This window comes from Octopus bimaculoides, chromosome 4 (assembly GCF_046866305.1).
Source record: "Octopus bimaculoides isolate indiv1 chromosome 4, ASM4686630v1, whole genome shotgun sequence".
NCBI lineage: Eukaryota > Metazoa > Mollusca > Cephalopoda > Octopoda > Octopodidae > Octopus > Octopus bimaculoides.
The window spans coordinates 105,568,272-105,592,786 of NC_142931.1; the positions used below are offsets into that span (position 1 = coordinate 105,568,272).

General features: G+C 36.1%; 2 protein-coding genes across 4 annotated transcripts in view; one reads left to right on the forward strand and one right to left on the reverse strand.

Annotated features, from left to right (window-relative positions):
* Positions 1-22,647, reverse strand: part of LOC106882625 (autophagy-related protein 16-1) — an 81,750-nt gene extending 59,103 nt beyond the window's left edge. For both annotated transcript variants that reach the window (XM_052967334.2, XM_052967333.2), the window contains exons 1-3: positions 22,527-22,647; positions 12,585-12,699; positions 5,277-5,358 (exon numbers count right to left, since the gene is read on the reverse strand). In XM_052967334.2, the coding sequence (XP_052823294.1) occupies positions 5,277-5,358; positions 12,585-12,699; positions 22,527-22,629 (300 nt within the window). In that variant the 5' untranslated portion in view covers positions 22,630-22,647. The remainder of the gene's footprint in view (positions 1-5,276; positions 5,359-12,584; positions 12,700-22,526) is intronic.
* A 978-nt stretch (positions 22,648-23,625) lies between these two features.
* LOC106880499 (phosphatidylinositol 3,4,5-trisphosphate 5-phosphatase 2A) overlaps positions 23,626-24,515 on the forward strand; it is a 96,761-nt gene continuing 95,871 nt past the window's right edge. For both annotated transcript variants that reach the window (XM_014930474.3, XM_014930475.3), the window contains exon 1: positions 23,626-23,761. The gene's annotated coding sequence lies outside the window, so the exon portion shown is untranslated. The remainder of the gene's footprint in view (positions 23,762-24,515) is intronic.

A 24,515-nucleotide genomic window follows, 5' to 3' on the forward strand; every position in this document is an offset into this window, starting at 1 on the left:
CATTCATATATATATATATATATACATTCATATATATATATATATATATATATATACATTCATATATATATATATATATATATATACATTCATATATATATATATATATATATATATACATTCATATATATATATATACATTCATATATATATATATATACATTCATATATATATATATATATATACATTCATATATATATATATATATACATTCATATATATATATATATATATATATACATTCATATATATATATATATATATATATATATATATACATTCATATATATATATATATATATATATATACATTCATATATATATATATATATATATATATACATTCATATATATATATATATATATATACATTCATATATATATATATATATATATATATACATTCATTCATATATATATATATATATATATATATATATATATATATATATATATATATATATATATATATACGTTCATATATATATATTTATTTATTTATTTATTTATGTGTTTCAGCCAAGTGGCTGCGGTCATGCTGGTGCACCACCGTGATTTTCACGTTCCTTGCATGGCTCTTCTCCCCCACCTGACATGGTCCAATCAAGAGTTTTGATGGCACATCTGGTGTATAAGAGAATTTGACACAGCTGCCCTAAACTGCGTCTCATTACGAGCCATTGGTTCGTCTGGTATCGTGGAGAGGAAAGCGTCAAGTTTTGTCTTGAAGACCTCCGCATCCATGTCTTGCATGTCTCTCAAATGTTTTGGCAGGGCATTGAAGAGCTGAGGTCCTCTGAAACCGAGGCTGCTGCAGTATCTCGTTCTTATGTGAGATGCAGTGGACGGTACCTTTGGCACCATGCAGTGGCGACCCATGCGGGCATTCCTGTAGTACTTGATACCAAAGTTTGGCACCAGTCCTTCCAGTATTTTCCATATGTATATTATTACATATCTCTCCCGCCTGCGCTCCAGGGAGTAGAGACCTAGTGCCTTCAGTCGCTCCCTGTAGTTCATCTGTTGGACTGTGGCGATCTTTTTTGTATAGTGCCGCTGAATTGCCTCGAGTTCTGCTGTCCGCTTAACACTGTGTGGTGACCACAACTGAGAGCAATAGTCTAGGCGGCTCAGAACAAATGTCTTCCATAGAATCAACATGACTTTTTGATCCCTTGTACGGAAAGTCCTCAGTATCCACCCCGCCAGTTGTCTGCACCTTGCTGTCAACTTGACAATGTGCATGTGAAATGATGCATCACTACACATGTTGATGCCCAGATCTCTCACTGTTTGTGGTTCTGGGATTGCAGTACCTCCAGGCCCTGTGTATGCCAGTTGGGAGGTACTTGTGGTCTTGTAGCGCAGTACTTGAAATTTTTTTGCATTGAACTGCATATTATTTTGCTCTGCCCACTCATATATTGCATTTAGGTCATTCTGCAGGCTTACAATATCATCAGGATTCTTTATTGCCTGAGATATATTTGTGTCATCAGCATAGCTAGTGACAGTGGCTCTCCAAGTGACCGTGGGCATGTCCAGAAGGGCCACTATGAACAGTAGTGGCCCCAGAACAGTTCCCTGTGGAACACCGCTCAATATTTGTGTTTCCCTAGATAGTTCTCCATTGGCTGCAACTGTCTGACTTCTACCACACACACACACAGGAAGCTAATGTGATATAAAACCATTGATGAAATGAGCTTAAACTCAGCCATAGGCCCTGAAGAATTCCCAACAATCCACCTAAAGAAATGCAAAGGGGCTTTAGCAAGATCACTACAGATCCTCTTCCAGAGCTTCCTTGCAACCAGGAGACTTCCCAGAAAGTTAAGCAAAGGAATATGTCCTATCCATAAGGGAGGTATCACAGAAGATGCTTAAAATTATAGACCCATCTCTCTAACTTTTCATGTCAGCAAAGTCATGGAATGCATTGTCAGGAGGAAATTGATCATGGTTCTAGAAGAAACCCAGCATTGCTTCTGCTCAGGATGAAGCTGCCTTACACAGCTTTTGCAGTATTATAACGGGGTACTGAAACAACAAATGAATCACTCAAATGTGGATGTGATATATCTTGATTTTGCAACAGCTTTTGATAAGTTTGCTCACGGGAGGATATGTCACAAGCTAGAGACTTGGCATAATCAGAAAATTGGGAGAGGGTTTACATGACTTCTTAAAAGAAGGAAACCAGGTTGTGGCAGCTAATGGAGCCTTCTCCAAGGAGACAATAATAGAGAGTGAAGTGCCTCAGGGAACTGTCTTGGGATCGCTACTGTTTATGGTGGCTCTTTCAAACATGCCATCAGTTACACAGACAGTCGCACTTATAGCAGATGACTTTTGAACAGGAATGCTAAGCTGCTTTCAAAGCAGATAACATCTGAACAAGAAATGCTCAAAGGGAAAACAACAAAAAGACATAGGAAAACACTGGGGAAATAACAAATATTACAACAAACATGTCAAAAACATGTAATGAGATGGGAATGGTTTAAGGTGTGTCCTTAAATTCCACCAAAATGTATTATTTTAAATGCAGACATAAAGAAAAAAACCTAGTTCCTGGAATTTAAGCAGCCTTTGGAGGCTCTTAAGTTCTTTAAAAGATATCATTTTCCAAGATAACATATCAAACATCTTTTTGACCTGTTAATATTGTATTTAGTTTTGGAAAGGAATTTCCACTTGTAGTTAATCCCTTCGTCTTTAAGCTTCCAGATTAATGCTGAGAGTGTTGTTGCATGTCACTTCCCATGGTGCCTGAAGGTTGAAAGACAGTTATTATCATCATTTAGCATCATTATATCTGGATTAAATTTTCCTTTCACTGATCCAATATAACACTTGATCTTTAAACATTGTTATAATTAGCTGATACCCATGCTTCATAAGCAACAGAAGATATATTGCATTCCTACTCTAGAAGATATTTAGATTTATTTCTACAAGTGCGTCCAGAGCAAGCTTGAGTCGTCGGTTATATTGATATAGGTATTTACATTAGGAGGTTATCTTGTGGATTATCAGCTAATTTATTGTTTACTTCTAAGTCCCAGTTAACTTGCTAAGAAAACAGAATACTACATACATATTGTGGCTTTCATCAAAGAAAAAAATTCACCTTGGAGTACATTTCCTATACCAGATTACCTTGAACAGAAACAGTTTATAATAAATTAAGTTAAGATTAATATCATCATCATCATCATCGTTTAATGTCCGTTTTCCATCCTGGCATGGGTTGGATGGTTTGACTGAGGTCTAGAGAGCCAGTGGCTACACCGGGCTCTAATCTGATCTGGCAATGTTTCTACAGCTGGATGCCCTTCCTAACGCCAACCACTCCAAGAGTGTAGTGGGTGCTTTTTATATGCCACCAACATGGGGGCCAGTCAGGTGGTCCTGGCATAGATCATGTTCAGATAGTGCTTTTTACATGTGACCAGCACAGGAGCCAGTCAGGGGGTACTGGGATCGGCCACATTCGGATGGTGCTTTTTACATGCCACTGGCACAGGAGCCAGTCAGACGGACCTGGTATGGACCATGTTTAGTTGGTGCTTTTATGTGCCACCAGCATGGGAGCCAGTCAGGGGGCACTGGCCACAGTTCCGATTTTGGTTTCACTTGACTCAACAGGTCTTCTCAAGTTTATCATATCGCCTGATGCATCAGGGATACTCTTAACTGAGCCGGACATGCGATACTAGCATAGGCCATGGCTGCGATCTCACTTTAGTTGCCGGGTCTTCTCAATTACAGCATATCTCCAAAGTCTTGGTCTTCTGTCGTTGCTTTTGTGAGGCCCCAATGTTCAAAGGTCATGCTTCACCACCTCATCCCATGTCTTCCTGGGTCTACCTCTTCCACAGTTAGGGAGTGGCATTTTCTCACACAGCTGTCCTCATCCATACATAACACGTGACCACACCAGTGCAGTTGTCTCTCTTGCACATCACATTTGATGCTTCTTATGCCCAACTTTTCTCTCAGGGCGCTTACACTCTGTTGTGCATGCACACTGACATTACACATCCAGTAGATCATACTAGTTTCATTTCTTTCAAGCCTACACTTCCTCAGCAATCATGGCTCATGTTTCACTGCCATGTAGCATGGCAGTTTGCACACATGCATCATACAGTCTACCTTTCATCCTGACCGAGAGGCACTTAGTTGTCAGCAGAGGTAGGAGCTATTTTCTATCTGGAGCCATGTAAATAAAAAAAACCCAGTACACTCTTAAGTGGCTGGCTTTAGGAAGGGCATCTAGCTGTAGAAATCCTATCAAAAAAGACATTAGAGCATGACACAGCCCTCAGACCCATCAGATCATGTCAGATTGTTCAACTCATGCCAGCATGGAAGATGGACATGAAATGATATGAACTTTCTTTATTCTATATTACATTTTGATTTGGGAGATTATTCATTAACAGAAAAATTACTTTCCTTACATTCAATGAGTGCAAACATGGTTATGTGATTGAAAGTTTGCTTAAAATAATGGTTTTGGGTTCTACCTCAAAATCTAGCAGCTTCATAGCCTTGAGTCAATCAAAGGCTTGTGTATAAAATTGGGTAGGCAGAAACAATGTGGAAGGCCATCAAAAGTAGATAAACCTAATCCATCACCTAGTTTTACACAACCATCTGACCCTGGTTGAGGGGTAGGTAGCAAAGTCTACTGTAATGCAACCTTTTGGGCTAGGTTTCCAACCTATGGATAGAACAATTTTCTACCAGCCTCAAGATTCTGAAAAGACAGGTGAAAGACAATACCTTTCCTCTAACCAAGTAAATAAAATAAAAGTTTTAATCACGTGATCAGACTATCAGATGACCGATCAGACTATCAGATGCTGTTACACATTGCTGGTCACAATGTGCTATGTACTGTTTTAGCCTTCAAATGACACCAACCCGCTGGCTAGGCAAGCAGTACCCCCACCCCCACCACTTGATTAAGAGTGGAGACTGGAGTAACATGAAATGAAGCGTTTTGCTCAAGAACACAATACACCCATGATCTACTGAATGAGAGTGCAACAGCCTAACCATGAGGCCATGCACCTTCACAAAAAAGTTTTAATATATTGCTTTATATTAACTGTAGGCATTCTCACAGGTAGGATGCAGTTAAAACAGAGTTCTATCAGCTTGATTTGGGAATTAACAGGTAAATCAAATGCTAAAAGATTTCTTTAGGTATCAATGTTGATAATTCTGGAAATATGGTTTCAAGGAATATAGCAAAAATAACCTCAGCAATTTGTCGATGGGATTCTGTAAGCTCTTCCTGCTTTTTAAACAGTTTTTGATCAGAAATTTGATTTTTGTCACCACTGAAATGGAAGAAAAAAATATAAGGTAAAAAAAAAAAAAAGAGAATAAGAAAAACAGAACATTTAAAATTAAGATTTAATATATAAATATACATTATATAACAAACTGAAATTTTTTTCTAAATACATTTATCATCAAGTAATGCTCTAATAAACAAATTCTAGAGGTAGAGTCAGTGACGGATGTTGTGAAGAGAAACAGGAGATGGTTGGCTTGTGTCTTGGGGAACAATAAAAGTAACTGGGTGACAGGAGGGATGGAAATGATTGAAAGAAATTAGAGGAAAAACATAAATTTCTCAATTCCTATCTACAGCACATCCCTGCTGTCCCAGGATGTACTTCCTACTTAAATTTCAGTCCAAAAGGTAGTGTCTGCTCACATATAAACTCCATTCTTCCTATCTTTGAACTATCTCACCTGGATTCAGCAATTATGACTTTTAGCTCATCTGGCTCAAAGTCGTTTTCTCTCACTCCTCAAAATATATCTGCTTTTTCTATAATTCTCCTAATTCCTCAAATGATAGCTACTCTTTGACCATACATCCTCCTGCATTGAGAGCATGTATTTCACCTATCTCCTCTCCTAAGTCACCATTCTTTATGACTTCAACACTTACAACTCCTCATGGCTCTTGCATTCATCCCACACCAATGCTGCTAGTGCAGAATCCAAACCCTTTGCTACTTTACACTAACTTGTTTCATCATTTATTCACACTGCAGATCAACACACAGTTGATCTCTTTTACACCACAAAACCCATCTCAACTAAACAATAATGGCTTCAAAAGCAGTACTCCTATGGAGAAAGCCTCCACCTTCACTGGTCACCTTGCAGCCAACTCTACACAGCACACACTTTACCAATCCCTTCCAAAACCTACCTTGTTTCACTCTACCAGGTTCCCCACACTGCATACACACATCCCAAATGCAGAAATACTCTGAGCTGTTTTAAACAAACAAGGCCACTAGCATTGTCATTTCCATTAAACTCAAATTTTACAGCCCTGAACTTGTTTCTATACTTGTCAAACTCTTGTTCTCTACAGAGATATACCTTGACATTTAGAAACATGCCACAACGTGTCCCATTCCAAAAAAAGGCAAACCCTTCTGACATAGTCAACTATTATCCTATTTCTCTTTCCCAACAAATAGCTCTAAAGTAATGGAGACAGTCATTAACAACAATGTCTCCATCACCACAAATTTCTTTCTCCCCTCAGTTTCCATAGATCCAGTACCACTGGTGGCATACAGACTTATGTCACTCACCAGTGGAATTTCACTTTAGAGAAGTTCAGTAAAAGCAATGTTGCAGCCCTATACATTAGCAAAGCTTTCAACCATGTCTGGCATGCATATCTTCTATCCAAACTTCCTGCCCATAGGCTCCACTCAACTCTCATCTCTTGGATCAGTAGTTTCCAATCAGATCACACCATTGGAGTATGCATTGACTTAAGCTCTTTCTGCTCCCACTCTCAATCAACTGTTGTGTTCCTCAGGATTCAGTTTTGTATTCCACTCTCCTCCTCCTTTACATTAACAACCTTATGTTCCACCAAATCCATCATCCACACACATGCAGATGACAGAAACCTTCATTCCTCCCTAACTTTCCAATAATGCATCATCAACATACAGCCTAGACAGCACTTCAATCAAAGTATACAAGGTGTTTGGGTTAAATTTAATAATTCGCATAAGAGGAAAATATAACAATATCCCAAACAAAAATTAGAGTATTTGAAAAAAAAAAAAAAAAAATGTCAACTAGATTGTTGCTGGAAGGTAACAATTTACACAACATAGCTGCCTTCAGCCTCCACCACAACCTCAAGACAGCTCCAGAACCTGGTACATGTTCCCTGCTGTGTTCCCAAGAAGATCTTTGAATACCTCCAAGATCTTGGCCACCAGCTTGGCTTTGCTGTTGCAGATAAAGCAGTGTCTTTTCCAACTGCTCCCCACACATAGTAATCCATGAGATTACAATCAGGAGAATTAAGAGGCCAGAAATTAGAACTAGTGAAATCATGGAAATTTTCTAACGACCACTTCTAACTCTTTCCAGAGGTATGGCAAGGAGCCAAATCCTGCTGCCACACATACAGCTTTCCAGCAGTAACCCTCTCCAGCCAGGGTTTGACTATAGTCTTGAGTAGCTTCACATAGCCTCTGAACTAAGCCTAAAGCCCTGTTCTAAGATGTGGGGCAGTTTGACATCACCCTTACTGAAGATACACCCAAACACCACCATAGTTTGAGGGAACTTAGTTTTCAAGATACGTGAGATATCACATGGATTGTAGGCAAGCCGCCTGTTGTTCTGGGTGTTGTGCAAGTGGTTCTGACAGAAGTTCTTTTCATCTGAGAAGAACCAGATGATCTCCAGCTCAACAGGATGCCCCAGATTGTTCAAGAATTTCTCTGCTTTCCATTAAGCAGTTCTCCTTGGCTTTGGATGTCAGAATTTGTCCCTTGAACATCTTGTACGAGTGGTAGCAAAGAGCCAGTTTCATAGTAGTAACTTCAATACCCATCCCTCTCACTAAAGCCCAGATTTTCTTGCTCAAATCTTCTATCACATTGCCCTGTAGTTGTTGGATGAATTCCAGCGTGTGGATACAGTCAAAATGCCTGCTGTATCTGTTCCTGCTAACCATGGCTTCATAGTCTCTGTTACAGCTGACCATCTCACATCTTTCAGCCTTTACTGTGTTCCCAAAGCATTGAGCAGCGAGTATGATTTGGCATTTTGATACCCAATACAAATCATCATGCACCAGCATGACCGCAGCCACTTGGCTGAAACACATAAATAAATAAATAAATATAGATAACTTTTTTCTAATATTTAATAGCTTCCAGTCTCCCATATCAGCTAAATTTTTCTCAACTACAACTTCATTGACCCCCAAATTAAACTCAAGCCTAACATATAAATCTAACATCTGATATTAAAGCAACACTTATATTATTCCCTGTATCATTGTTCAGTAGCAGAACAAGAACAGATATGGGGGATATATCTGGCATGAGTAACAGAATGAGAACAATTTACTCCTGTGGATCAAATAAAGCATGCAGTTTCAAATTCTGAGGACATTAATTGGTATGATAAATTTAGAATTCACTGAGGAGAAATTTAGAATTCATAACCATACATATGTCCGTCTTGTTTCTTGGTGAATATGAAGTCTATCTGGTTTCTGTGTTTGCCACATTGGTAGGTGATCAGATATTAAACTAATTTCCTGAATTAGTGTTGTAGATGGTTAAATCATTTGCATTACAGCAAGTCAAGAACCACGAGGACTATAATATAAGGTAAATAGAACTAGGGAAGAGGTAAAGAAAGAGTAACTAAGTAGCTGAAATGCTATACTTCAAAGAGTGAGTTGTCAGAAAAACAGGTACTGGGCACAAGTATGGTTGTGTGGTTAAGAAGTTTAAACTGAAATCATATGGCTCTGTATATGATCCCATTGCATGGCATTTTTGGAAAAAGAGACTTGAGAATGAATTTAAATAGGTGGAAATTACATGAAAAAACCTTCAAACTGTTCTTAAGTGATCCACCTAATTCACTGTCTGGCTTAACACCTCTACTTAACCCTTGTGATGTGTTCATAGTCAATTTGCTTAGTTCACACTAATATCTGGTACAGTATAATCAGCATTTAATGTCCATCTCCCATGCTATTGGATGGTTTGACAGGATCTGACAAGTCATAGGATTGTATCAAGCTCCAAAATCTGCTTAACCTGGATTCTACAACTGGATGCCCTTCCTAATGCCAACCAGTTTAGAGTGTACTGGGTGCTAGTTAGGTCACCACATAACTCACAAGAAAAAGAGTCCTCTCAATTGAGTGGAGTTGTAGTAGAGAGGGAGGTGGCTTTATGCTTGATGTCGAGGGGTTAAAATATGATAAAGATACAGGCACAAGTGTCTTGCTATAGAGAAGATGTATGGCTACCTCGTACTATATAAGGGTGAGTGGGAGTAACTGGAAAGAAGATAGAGATACTGGTGATGACATGTCAGACTGAACTGTGTAATATAGGAAGATGAGTATGAGAGAATACAGACAGAGGATCAGGGAGGGTGGGTAGGTATGTTCATAAGAGCATGAAAGGAGAGCAATGCATGGTTAGAGATGGGGGTAAAGGTAAATTATCAGTATGGATGAAAGATACAGGAGTGGCTCAGGAAGGAGGTGATATGTGGCAGTACAGAAAGGGTAGGGAGTAGCAGAATAATAAGCCTGTACCTTTCAAACTCTTATCCCACTATTGAATAAGATTTAGAATGATTGAGTGTATCAGGGTTTCATACAACTCATTAGCTTGGTATTGCAGCACTTTAACAATTATTTGTTACTTATATTTTCCCAGAACAGATATTCTGACTCCCATCAGAACAATTCAAAAAATCAATTCCAAATGAATTTTGCACTTGATACTAAAAGAAACATATTGTTTTGGGTATTCTTTTACTGGTTCCAATCATTGGATTGCAGCCATACTGTGGCCCCATCTTCTATCAATATTGGCCCTGGCACTTAGTTTAACAATGTTTACTTGATGAACCACAAGATTACAAGATAAAGAGAAACAAAGAACACAGGTATATACATCCACATACACACATACATACTTATACACATATGCATACACAATACATTTAAGTATATCCAAGTTTTCATGCTAGACAATTATTGTTGAGGCATTGCTTTTAGAGCTGGATATCTTTCCTGTTGCTAACCCTCATCTGTTTTTTGAGTAAGGAAATTTTCATTTCACTCATCTTTGAAAGCACAGAGATACTGGATAATTTGCAGAGGAATGACAAGAAACAACACCATATACAGTTCAGTGGTTTTTCATGTTAGCACAGAATATAAATATTCACGAAGTATACACACACATCTGTATACATTCATAAATATGCCTTGTACAGTTCTCATCTACCACATTCGCTGGACTAGGGTTCTAGTACAAGATTCTCGACCAAAATGCTTTGTAGTGGGACTAGACTCAGAGCTATGTGCAGCCATGTCTGCACCTACATACATTCATATGTACATATATACACACACACACACATACATGTCCTCCCATACACACACACAACTAGCTTCTTTACAGTTTATGCCTGACAAAATCTACTTACAAGTTATTGATCAACCTGTGGCTATAGAAGATGCTGAGCAGTGGAATTGAATCCCAAACCATATGGTTACAAAGTACCTTTTAATCACACAGACACATACATATTTCATCACTATTTTTTAATGCCCATCTATGCTGATTTGGATCCAAGAACTGCATCATGCTCCAATGTTTTCTTTGACTTAGTTTCTATAGCGCTAGACATTCTTCCTAATGCCAACCACTTTACAAAGTGTTACTTTTTTGTGGCAGTAGCACAAATGAGGTTATCATGTAACTCACAAAACTAAGATCTCAAAATGAAAGGGATTACAATAGAGAGGAAGCAGCTTTATGATAGGAGACAAGAGATTAAAGTGTGAGAAAAGGGTCTACAGCAGAAAAGATATTTTGCTGTAGAGGAGAGGATGAGAGTGACCAGGATAGAGCTGAGAAAAGACAAAACAGTGGTGACAAAATGTCAGGGTGGAGCTTCAGGGTGGAGCTTCAAGGTACAAGGTGAGTAGGAGTGGAGAAAAGGGAACAAAAAAAGTGGATGTGCCGAGTTTGTAAGTGTGTGGGAAGAGTGAGGGACGGTTAGAGATGGAGCATAATGAATGAAGAACAAGGATTGAGATGCGAATGATGATAAATATGCATTGGAAGGAGGTAAAGAGTAGTAGATGACGTCTGTACAGATTGGGTAGGGTTGAGGGTAGATGTAGTGAATGGTGGACAAGGGTGAAGGAGTGATTAATGATATGTGAGTTGGGGAGAAAGTAGGAGATGAATGATAGTACACAAAGGGGGTGAAGAGCAGCAGAATCGTAAGTTGCAATTTGAAACCATTGTCTGTCTTATCATACTTTAGTCTCTGAACACCTAGCATAATGCCACTTTGTCCTCTGTTGCAATCTCACTTAGTTGAGTGGGACTTCTTTCTTTCTTGTCTTACAAGTTACTTGGCAACCTCACTACTGCTGGTGTTACAAAAAAAAAAAAATCACCCAGTAAAGTGTTTGGCACTAGGAAAGTCATCCAGCTGCAGAAATCATGCCAAAGTAAGCATTGGAGTTTGATGTAGTCCTCCAGTTTGTTGGATCCTAACAAACTGTTCAATTCATGCTAGCATGGAAAACAAGCATAGCTGTTACCTTTTCAAACTGTTCAACTAATGCTAGCATAGAAAACAGTCAGTTGTTATCCAATTTTATTAAATATTATCAAATTAACTTCTTTCTTATCTATATGGCACACAATTCATGTGAAGAACTTTGAAATCATTTGACTTAATTACTGAATACAAATATATACCTAATCCATGTTAGGTATCATAGACAAGATGACAAAAGATTATGTGTAATATGTTATGTAAAAGACTCATGCAAGCACGGAAAAAAATACTGAGCTGCTACTGAGAAGACTGAAAATTTTCCATGTAGTACAAAAGTTTTTTTTGTTACAAATAGTTAACCAATTAATGACCATTTCATCACAGAGACTTCTTTCTCTGAGAACCTTAACCCTTTTGTTACTATATGTATTTCTGTTGATATGCACTGTCTTTCATTAAATTTTAAGAATGAAGAATTTGGTAAAATGACTGTTATTAAGCTGGTGTTTGGAACATAAATTAACATAGTAGATTTGGTCACTTTAAAACAGGAATTTTGCATCATAAATCCAGGGGCAGTCTCAGACGGCAGTATCAAAAGGGCTAAATGGTCCTCATGAGGTTATTTCATCCTGGATTCAAATAACAGCTTGCTTAATTATAACGATTTCAATATTGTTTTAAAGAAAAAAGCTGAATTAGATATCATTCATTATAGCATATTAAAGAACTCCAACATTTTGAGTATTATAGACAATAGCTTTTGAGCATGGTGTGAATGCAAGCAATACAAATGTTATTACATTTAAAAATTTTTAAATGGAACCTTGCAGTATATATGGTCACAATATAGAAAATATTTTGTTAAACCCTGCAATATCCATAAATAAAGAAATAAAATAGCTTGTCAGTATTATCAAACACTGAATTCAAGGAAACTTACCTAGCATCTCCTCTTATATGTAAACTGATATTTTCTTCCTTCAATTTAGCAGCTTCTACTTTGAGTTGTTCATTTTTAACAGCTAATGTGGTGCTAGATTCAAATAACTTATTGTCTGGAAAATGAAAACAGCACAAAATAAACATGGCGTGTTATTTTCCAAGAATAATTCTGATTTATCCTAAAATAATTTTAATGTAAAACCATCTTCGGAAAATTAATTAAGGCAGAAGATATTATGTTATTATGCATTCAACTAATAGCCAAATATTAGCATTATGATTAAAACAATATTATTTTGTATTATATCAAGTTCTGACTTGTTTAACTGAGCACTACAAGAAATTTCAAGCAAATAATGTTATTAAAATTAGTTGTAGTGGTAGAGAAAACCCCATGATCTTTGCAGACCCTCCTAGATGGTTGTGGTCAATGTAGTTGATGCTCAGTTTGAACATCTGTAGGTTAGATAAGGAGAGAATTCTATAGTGTAGTTTTGGGAAGGAAGAATTGAATGCAATGTTTAGTTGGCATTTGGGACATGAGACAGCCAAAAAGACAACTGAGAAAACAGATATTATAGGAAAGTTTGGACAGTGGTGGTGTGCAGCTAGCTAGATCAGAGAGCAAAAAGCAGAGAAAGGAAACAATATGCCATTGAACTAGCAGCTGTATCATTGATGAGTGGGGTATTTTGAAATGGGATCTAGAATCTTTGTGTATGTAGTAGCAGTACAACCATAAATGTGAGGACAATGTGTATACTGTAGCAATATAACCAGATATGAGAGGATTACACTATTACACTTGAATTTTTAAAGGGTCCAATGACTGCCATAGCAATATCATTGTAAACTGCTAAAGGTGATACAAAGGTGTGACTGGAGAAAGATGCAATTATATAGAAGAATCAAACTATTGATCAGGTTATGAAGGTCACAGAGAGAGTCATACCACAATTGATTCATGACAGGGTAGACGTAAATGAGATGCAGTTTGGTTTTGTGCCTGGAAAAGGAATGACAGATGCAATCTTCCTAGTGAAGAAACTGCAGGAGAAGTATTTCACTAAGAGTAAACCATTATTCCTGGCCTTCATTGACCAGAAGAAGGCATTTGACAAGGTATCACACACAGTATTCTAGTGATCACTAAGGAAAAGAGGCATTGATGAAATAATCTGTGAGCAGCATAACTTTTTTTCTTTTGGAAAAATACTTTCTTTACATGTTTCATCTCACAAAACTGATTTACATCTTTCATATGCAATTGCTAGCTACATGGCAACCTCAACATTACCAGTGCCACAGAAAAAAAAGCACCCAGTACACTCTGTAAAGAGGCTGGCAATAGGAAGAGCATCCAGTCATAGAAACAATGCCAAAGCAGACACTGGAATATAGCACAGTCTTTTGACCCTGCTGAACTGCCCAACTCATACCAGCATGCAAGATGGATGTTAAATGATAATGATGATGACAATATGTATATGGCAGATTTATTATTAACCACAGCAGTGAAATCCTACATATGAAATTAATGAGGAAGTGAGTGGGTATTGCATAGACAGTTATAGCTCTGATGCAGTTCTTAAGCTGGATCAGTATGATACACTATGGCAAGGTTAGAACTTTGAATTACAAATACAATCAAGAGGAAAAGAAGCATCGTGCCCCAGTGTTGAATTAATACTTTATTGATTTGAAAAGATTTGAACTCAGTGTGATATATATATATATATATATATATATATATATATGTAAATATATAAAAACAAAAGGATAAAGAGAGCAAAGGTAAGGTTGAAGAATTTTATGGATAGAGTCTTACAGCTGTTTCTGGGAAGATCCAGTACTTCCCTTCATCGGAGACAGAAAAAATGAAGTTATCTATTATTATGTGCTGATGTGCTGAAAAAAGAGAGAACAGTACTTGAAGAGTAGTTTCCTACTCTTCAAGTACTGTTCTCTCTTTTTTCAGCACATCACACTCTTTACCACTTCATACTAAAAATATCCGCCTATGGATATAATAATAGATAACTTCATTTTTTCTGTCTCCGATGAAGGGAATTACTGGATCTTCCCAGAAACAGCTGTAAGACTCTATCCATAAAATTCTTCAACCTTACCTTTGCTCTCTTTATCCTTTTGTTTTTATATATTTACATATACACACGCTAATACACGACTTATAATACCCAATCCTGTTCATACAACAATTGGGGCAAACTAATCGGTATACAGCACTTACTCGGTATTACCTGTATCCTCCAGGGTTTGGTTAAATCCAATACCCTCCTCAACCTTATATATATATATATATATATATATATATATATTTATTACACACACACACACATCATCATCTTCATAATTTAACGTCTGCATACCATGTTGGTATGTGTTTGATGGTTTAATAGAATCCAAGTAGCCTGAGACCATGGTTTCTACAGCTGGGTGCCCTTACTAACACCAACTACTTTACAGAGTGTACTGGGTGTTATTTTTTTTCATGGCACCAGTTCAGGATGGTAGAGATGATGTATCAGGGCACACCCTTAAGAAACAAGGTGGATAGAGAGAGAATAGAGACAGAGAATCAAGGGTGGTTGCATGGATAGGGGAGATGAGGTGAAGTGTAGGTGAGACAAAAAGATGCACAGTGACAGTGAGAGATCAAGCATACATAAGGGGTGAATATAGTGAGTTACAAAAAGAAGTGTTGATGACAGAGATGAGAGGATATTTAGGGGAAATGAGTGCTTAGGAATAATACTGAGAATATGGGATGGGTGGCAAAAGGAGTGGTTTCTAGAAGGATTACAAGTAGAAGAAAAAAGGAAAAGGAATATATAATTACAGAATTTGGGTCATGATCAGAAGGGTGAAAGAAGGGTAGGTGTTACAATATTGAGTATCTGGGAAGGTTCAACAGGTACAGATTGGGTGCAGGAAGTGGGATACACATTGGTGATATGTTTTTAGGACCTCATTTTTGCTGAGATGGATAGTCTTCTCAAGCATGGTGAATTGCCAATCATCTTGGTCCTTTGTCTTCTCCTCCTTGAGACTCAACAATCTGAGGTCAGACCTTACTACTTTATCCCTTGTCTTCCTGGGTCAACTTCTTCCATGAGTACCATCCACATCTTGTGATCGATACTTCTTTATGCAGCTCATCCATATGCATCACATAAAATATATATATATATATTTTATCAATGGGTTTCATCTTGCAAGTTACTTGGTAAACTCACTAGTGACAGTGCCATGAAAAAAGCACCCAGTTCACTCTGTAAAATGGTTACCATTAGGAAGAGCATCAAGTTATAGAAACTATGCCAAAGCAAACTTTGGAATTTAATGGCACATTGGATTCTGTCAAACCATCTAACCTATATCAGCATGGAATACAGATGTTAAATGATGATGATGATATGTACAAGAAGCAAGTCTGTGATAGTAAGAACTGATAATAATATAATTAATTTAGAAATTTTTGCTTTCTATTATATCATTCAATATCCTATTTAAAAAAAATAAATAAATGTTTGGAGCAGGTATCACTGAAATTGCAAAATGTTCCTACTATTCTCATATTTTAATGTTCGGCACTTAATATCTAGAATGTGAACTGGCCATTCGTCATGTCTGTCATAGTGCAGCTAACTGATAATACCAGAAATTATATATGGTACAGAGATTAACTATAAAGCTTCAGCTATCAAATCTCTCCTGTCGCTTCTCCATAAAATTCATTTCCTGTTAGATGATCTTTTATGCTATTTTCTTCCACAAAGTTTCAAGGGCATTTTTAAACATTTCAGTATTGTTTTGTAACATTATCTATTAGATAAGAAACTGAAAACTATCAAATTTACAATCACAGTGCAAGACAATCAAAGAAAAGTAAATCATCATCATCGTTTAACGTCCACTTTCCATGCTAGCATGGGTTGGACGATTTGACTGAGGACTGGTGAAAACCAGATGGCTACACCAGGCTCCAATCTGATTTGGCAGAGTTTCTACAGCTGGATGCCCTTCCTAACGCCAACCACTCAGAGAGTGTAGTGGGTGCTTTTATGTGACACCGGCACGAAGGCCAGTCATGGGGTACTGGCAACGGCCACACTCGAAATGGTGTATTTTATGTGCCACCTGCACAGGAGCCAGTCCAGCAAGACTGGCAACGAACTCGCTCGAATGTCTATTCATGTGCCACTGGCACAAGTGCCAGGAAGGCGACGTTGGTAACGGTCACGCTCAAATGGTGCTATCATCTCTCTTTGCTTTTGACATTAACCCTTTACCATTTAAACTGGCTATACCAGGCCTAAACATTCTACCTGTTTTACGTTTAATCTGGCTTCTCACACCCACCCTACAATGTCATTCTAAAAATAAATAATCACTTCATCAAAATCTTGAAGCTAAAAGATAATGCATAATTAATTCAAAACAGTGTGAACAAATAAGCATTACATTTGACAGAGTAATCTGAATGCTAAAAGGTTAAAGAGGGAATGCCATGAAAGGAATCCATTAGGGACAGACACTGTCAAATAAAACTAATATGAAGTGAAGAATGTTCTGACTGAAGAGTAGGTGCTGAAATGTTCAATTATGTCTTATTGCTACAAACAGTAAAAGTTAACTAAACATAACATGCAAAGCCACATATTTCCTGATAGTAACAACTGCATTAACAAGTCTAGGATCAGATTTGTGACAACACTATCAAGTGTGAGTATTACTTGATTATCCTAAAAAAATTTCAACATTCTTATTTCCATAGAGTTGCTAGAGAAACAATAAAACAAAGCAAGTACTAGAAGAGATGTCATGTCATGGGCAACTAAATTAGCCAGAGATGCAAAGACAATAGGTACAGGTTCTGGATAGTTAAGAAATCTAAAACTAGGTTTAAAGCTATATTAATTAGCAGAGAACAGGAAAAAATTCATGAACTAATATAAGCTACTTTGATTATTGAAATATAATATGGTAGATACTGAGATCTCCACATCAGAGAATTAGTACACTAGCAGAAGATGCCATTGTATAGCCCACCACCACCAAAAAAAAAAAAATAACTATAGTTAAATGTAGAGCATTGAAATTATAATGGGTGAACTTCAGTACTTAGGTTATGAAGTGAAGAGACAGATCAGTATTCAGGCAGGTTTAGGGTTGGCAAAATTTTCATGTGGATACACAATTCTTAACAGTCCTATTATGCAAATGATTTTTACAATGTGTTAAACAGACCAATAAAACAGCTAACTATTAATGAGGTATGATTGAGCACCAGATCAATGTTATTCTGAAAAATATGAAAGTATAGATTAACAATGACTTTATGTGAAATGTATAGTATATGAAAGATAGCTTTGTGACAAACAGTGGATGACTATATGAAGAATTATATACAGTTAGTGTTACAGAATCATTATTGCTACTTCCAGCTCATGCGAATTATGGTAAACTTGAGTTGAATACTGATGGCCAGTCATTTGCAGTAACATGGACACTTTACACAGGTATTTTGACTAAACATCATTTAAAGTCTGGCTTCCATACCAACATGGATTGGATAGTTTAACAGGATCAGACAAGTTGGAGGACTACGTCAAATACCAATGTCTGCTTTGACATAGTTGTGGTGGCTGGATGCCCTTCTGAACACTAACTACTTTACAGAGTGTACTGGACGCTATTTTTTATGGCACCAGTACTAGGCAGGTTGCCATGAAGCTCACAGGACAAATAAAGCCCCCTCAACTAAGTGGGAGTGTAGCAGAGAAGGCGGTGGCTTTATGTCAAGGTGGTGAGAGGGACATTTCTGTCAAATAAAGCAAACTGAATCTTGACAACTGTTTTACATCACAGCAATTATTTTCACAAGTTCAACTCCAAAGTATTTCAGTCCACATCATCATCGTCGTTTAACGTCCGCTTTCCATGCTAGCATGGCATTCATGGAAATGCAACAATGGGAAAAATTTGGTAGGGGGAAAGTTACATCACTTTGATGACACTTCATCAGCTTCAAGTACTGGGTGGATATAAAGAAAACTACATTGCTGAATTGCCAGGCTCAGCTGAACAACAATGACTCAGTCCACTTACATGATTTCACCCTCCTTTTTCAGTCATTTTGCAAATTGACTTAACTATAATACTGCAATAAACTCACTTGCATTTTCATTACAATACTTTATAGATTCCATTTGCTGTCACAAAAACAAGCTGGTGAAGACATTGAATTGTGGGCATTCAATTCAATGTAGCTTTGCTGGACACTAGATTTTGGGCTTTATCTGTTGATTGTATAGAGAGAATAGTGTTAGAGAATGATTTATAGATGGGACCTCCACTGACAATATTTCACAAATTTTTTTTAAGAACTATTCACTGAATTTGAAAGATAACCATCCATGCTTGTCCTCTGGGAGATAGAAAACTGTAGAGGCTTACAAGCAATCTACCTATCCTCTCTAGAACTGAAAAAAAAAAGTCCAGCTCCTTCATCAATAGACATATAGGGTGTTAGGGCTAAATCTGACAATTCTTTTAGGCCTCCTTTTTTCAGGAACAGCTTGATGTATTGGTGAATAGTCAACAGCATTGGAAAGCATAAAGATTAAAGTTATAGTTGAGCTAAAGTTAGCCGACATAAACGACTGGAAGCCATCTAAATATAGAAGAGAGTTACCTGTACCAAGATGATTTGCACTAGGTATCAAAATGCTGATGTCATGACTGTTGCTCAATGCTCTGAGAAACACTGTAAATGCTGTAAGACATAATAGGGACAGCTGCAACAGACTACAAAGCTGTGGTCAGCATGAAAGGACACAGCAGGCATTCTGACTGCACCCACACAGTAGAATTCATCCTCACACCTTTGAACAGAGCCTTACACTCAATTCAGAGGCTATGTAAAGCTACTGGAAAGCCATGTGTGTGGCAGCAGAATCCAGCTCTTTGCACTACTTCCAGAAAGAGTCAGAAGTAGATGGAGAATTTCTACAACTTTATCAGCTCCAATTTCTGGCCTCCTAATTGCCCTGATATATGTTTCTGCTGCATAGAAAACTAACAATTGCATTTGTATCCACCAAATTTTGACTGGTTAGCACTTGGTAAAATATTTGTAATCCAGCAAAGCGAACCCAGGATTTACCCATCAGATGAATTACAATGGGATTGCTTACCTTAAGTAATCCTAGGTGCTCCTTTCAACTGGATATGGTTAACCAGAACCCATATTATGACAGTACTCGTACTGTCTTTCTGTGGTGAGTACAAGTGGTAGTAATTGTAATAGTGATAAATAAATGTTGTGTCAACTATTCACAAATTATAAATCACCACTTCTAAATGCCTCTTCACTTCCTAATATTGAATATCTTGTACAGACAGTATCTAAAAGCAACATACCATCCAATGCCACCCCACAAGAAGAAACACTATATTTCAAGCTGATGGCTACTTATTCCAGTTTATAAAAGTTACCTTTCCCCATGACTAATGCCATATGCAATAATATCTTGAAAGTTCACTCATTTCAATGATATTCTTGTTTCAATGATACTCTGAGGTACAGGATGGGAGTTGCTCCATGCAATTAAGTCTCTTTTTTGTAAAATGATGAGCCTGATGCATAAGGAAAGACTAACTTTCAGCATCACTTGTCAACCTTCATGGTTAAACATGGAGATATAGTTAAAATGACATTGTCTCAACCGAAGATATACCCTCATCTAGAAGACTGAGATTTACAGGACAGCAATGAAACTGATTCGAAAGAGGGAGGGATAGAAACTGTAATATGGAGGTTATTTAATTCTAGGTAACAGAACAAAAACATAGCTGGGTCAGAGATTTCATAGCAGTTATGGGCCAGCAATAGGAATCAAGAGGAAGAAAATTATACGAAGATACTAGGCAAAAACTCAATTGCAATTTTATCTAGGCAGAAGGGGAGAACAGTAAATTCAAACATTAGAAGCATGAACTAACAGAATCAGAAAGGTTATGTACCAATTCAAGGAAGGATAATACTAAGGACATTTTCATAAACATGTTTAAGCTTGGACAATTTGAAAATGTACAAAAGCGTACATTCTAAAATCATTTTCTTTTTCAGAGAAAAGACATTGTTGAAATGATTGCTAGTGTAACATTAGGTTAGCATATGTAAGAACTCAGATGAGTGAATTCCATAAGAAGGCAATCATGAGAATGAAGATATTCAAGCAATGTTTGGTGAGATGAGAGTTCTACAGAATGACAGAGTGGCAAGAAACAAAGATTAGGGGAAGACCGTTTTGTGTTGTTTTGTGCAACGCGAACAGCAAGATTTGAAGAGCAAAACTATGCAGCAGCATTAGAAATGGAGGTTACAGCACAATGAAGTATGAAAGTTTTGGGGGAGGGGTGTACAACAATTAAACAACAGAGTATAAATAAAACAAAGACAACTCCCCTCCCAGTATATTGTTTAGGCCAGCTGTTGTTGACCAGATAAACAATGTGCAAAGTAATGAAAAGTTGTAGGATCTTAAGAGACAGCAACTAAGAAATTAGAATGGTCTGGCATAATGCTAATAATCACCGACTGAGCAGTGATTGATATTAGAAAGCAAATCAAGGAAAACCTGAAACCAAAATAAAGGGGTGAGATTATGTAAGATTGAGATGGAGAGAAATTAATACTACAGATAATTTGACGGTATTAAACTAGTAATGATGACTGGATTGAAGAGTTCAGAAATGGTGAGCTTTTATGAACAAGAGGCTAAAATGATCAGAGTCCAGAATGAGAATGATATTTGGATACAAGACAACTGTGGATAATTTCATGCAATAGAGGGTTTAATAGAAGTCACATTGAATTAGTAGTGTTTAGCTAACTTGGAAAAAATTAGTGGTAGATTTTTTTCATCTATTAATCCATTTAAAGAGATTCGTGTGTCTTATTTAAGAGTTGTATAATGAATGTTTGGAGTGCATTTGTAATCATTACTGTCAAAGTTGAGAACTTAATTCCTATTTCTAGACTACGTTGTGATCGTGAAAAACAAAGTATACATTTTTAACAATATTAAGGTAACACCCAGTTTGTACTATCAAAGAAAAATACAGGTAATATGGTTAAATAAAGTTCTGCTGAAGTTTTACGAGAAAATAAATACAATATTGCGAACATACGAGTCGACAAAATATTTATTAGTCAATTAAAAGGGAGAAAAGTCATCTCTAAAAGTCACTTTTGCATTGAACAGTAAATATTGAATTAATGTTGAATAAGAAATATTATTTTAATCAATTTTAAAGAAAAAGGAAATTATAATGTAAGATGTCGGGAGATATTTTTCTTTGACAATGCATTAATTAAATATTAGGTATCCGAATATCTAATGCAATTATTTCTGAAGTAGAAAATGTAAACTGTCTAAAGTTACGCAATATGCACGTTATGGGAGGGAACAGTTGCACGTAAGAAAATGTTGAAAGATATATATATCAGTGATGTCTTTTGAAGTATTATTGGGAAAAATCACTTTATTTAAGGAGAGGAAAGAAGTTTATTTTGATGGGTAATCACACAATATTAAGAACCCGCCAGTAAACACTAAAGGAAAACACCTTTGATGAAATAACAGTGCAAATGAAAACAGCCTTACAAAATAAACACAATGGAATAAATCAAGTACATTATATATATATATATATATATATATATATATATATATTGAAGCGAAAGATACCAAAAATAAGGGAAAAACATCCTAAGTTTTCTTTCTGTAAAGGATTATTTCGTTGTATGTTGAAGCAACAAGACACCAAGATTTTTTTTTTTCGAATCTTGATGCTTTTAAAGTAACACAAGCATTTTGGGTAAAAAGTCAACATACTTAATGTTACTCACGAGATTGAATAAGACTGGAAAAATTTTGAGCTTGTCGCTTATTCCGCCCGCGAAGATGAGCCCAAATTTCTCCTCTCCACCCCACGCCACTATTAGACGCCATCACTGTCTGTTATCATGTGGCTAGCTCTGTATGAAGTCGACAACTATGGGCAAACTGGCAGCAGAGGAAACTCTTCTTCAAAATGTCCGTTTCAAGTCGGTCCATTAAAATCTTAAATAAATTATTATATATTAATCAATGCATATATATATATATATATATATATATATATGAGCTTGCTAATAATAGGGGAAGTGTAAAGATTTTTTAAAATGCGAGGAAGAAAGAGAAAGTGAAAAACATGCGACGGAGGTTGAGGGATGAGACAGAAGGGAAATAAGAGCAAGGAGTGGGATTTGACGAAGGGGAGGAATATAAATAGCAAGAATCATTCAAATAGAAAGAGATTATAAATTATATAAATAGTTGCATTACGGAAAGAAGTGTTGTACATTAAAAAATTGACTAAATCTCTCTCTCTCTCCATATATATATATATATATATATATATATATATATATATATATATATATACATATATATATATATATATATATAGATATATATAGATATATATATATATATAAAAATATATATATAAATACACACACACAAACACACACACACACATATATATATATATATATATATATATATATATATATATATATATATATATATATATATATATATATATATATATATATAAAGATCCTATTAAAATGATGCAAATGAATTCATTCGAATATCTTTACCCCTCTGTTTCCCCTTAGAAATATTTTCCGTTCTCCGATTATTATTATTTTTTTTTTTAGTTAAAAGTTGTTTTCTTTTCTATGATGCCTTTCTTTTCGCTGTTAATTAATGTCAAGCATCACAGTTTCTAAGTTTTTCTAATTTAATATTTCTTACTTTCTCTAGAAATAAATTAGTGAAAAATGCTTTTAATTTTATTCCTTGTTGAACAGATAATTACACATGATTTTTCTCTTTTATTTCATTGTTTTTCATCGAAAAATCTCCTCTAGTTTCAGTTTCTCCTTATCTTTCTCCTTATTTGAAGCTCTGTTTAGATACGAAACTACGCCAGCCGACAATTTGCCCAGGCAGTGAGCATCTTGGGGGAAGGAAGTACCGCTTAGTTGGGGCTTGTGCATGACTAACATGTTTACTTCCTAATTAAACCCTAGAGGTGAGTAAATATTTATTGCGTTGGAACCTTATTTTTAACATTTTCTTTGTACACATTTTCTTAATTAACATTTTATGTTGATTCCAATCTCTTCTTTAAGTACAAAACTCGCATAGTGGGTCTTCTTTCTACATTTTTTCTTCTAAATAGAATACACATACATACATATATATTTATATATATATATATATATATATATATATATATATATAATTCTCTTTTGATTGCATAATGTTAACCATTTAAATTAATTACTTTGGTGTTATGAAAAGCGATTATAAATTTGAACATGACAAACACTGTTCTTCGTAATCATCTTATTTACATCAACGATTCATTTATTGTTTTCTCAACAAAATCATTTTTCGTTTCATTCCTTTAATAATATAGAAATACACCTTTTTTCCACTGTCACTTTATTCAACCGGATGCAAATATACAACTTTTTTCTATCTGAAAACTGTATGGTAGAGAAAAATGAGAAGAAAAATCGTTTTTTTGTCGTTATAAACGCGTTTACGTTATTAATTTCGAATGATATTGTAAACCTGAACAGTAAAACATCGTTTATTGCGGTTTGCATTAAGTAGCTCCCATTTCATCTTTGAGGAATTTTATAATCCCTTCTGTTTCTCATCGCCTCAAACAACAAACATTCCTAACTGTTGTGATCGGGCTTTCTTATATTACATTTTCTATTTCTGTCTCAACCTTAAGCCACTTATATATAAGAAATTATGAATATTTTGTTTCA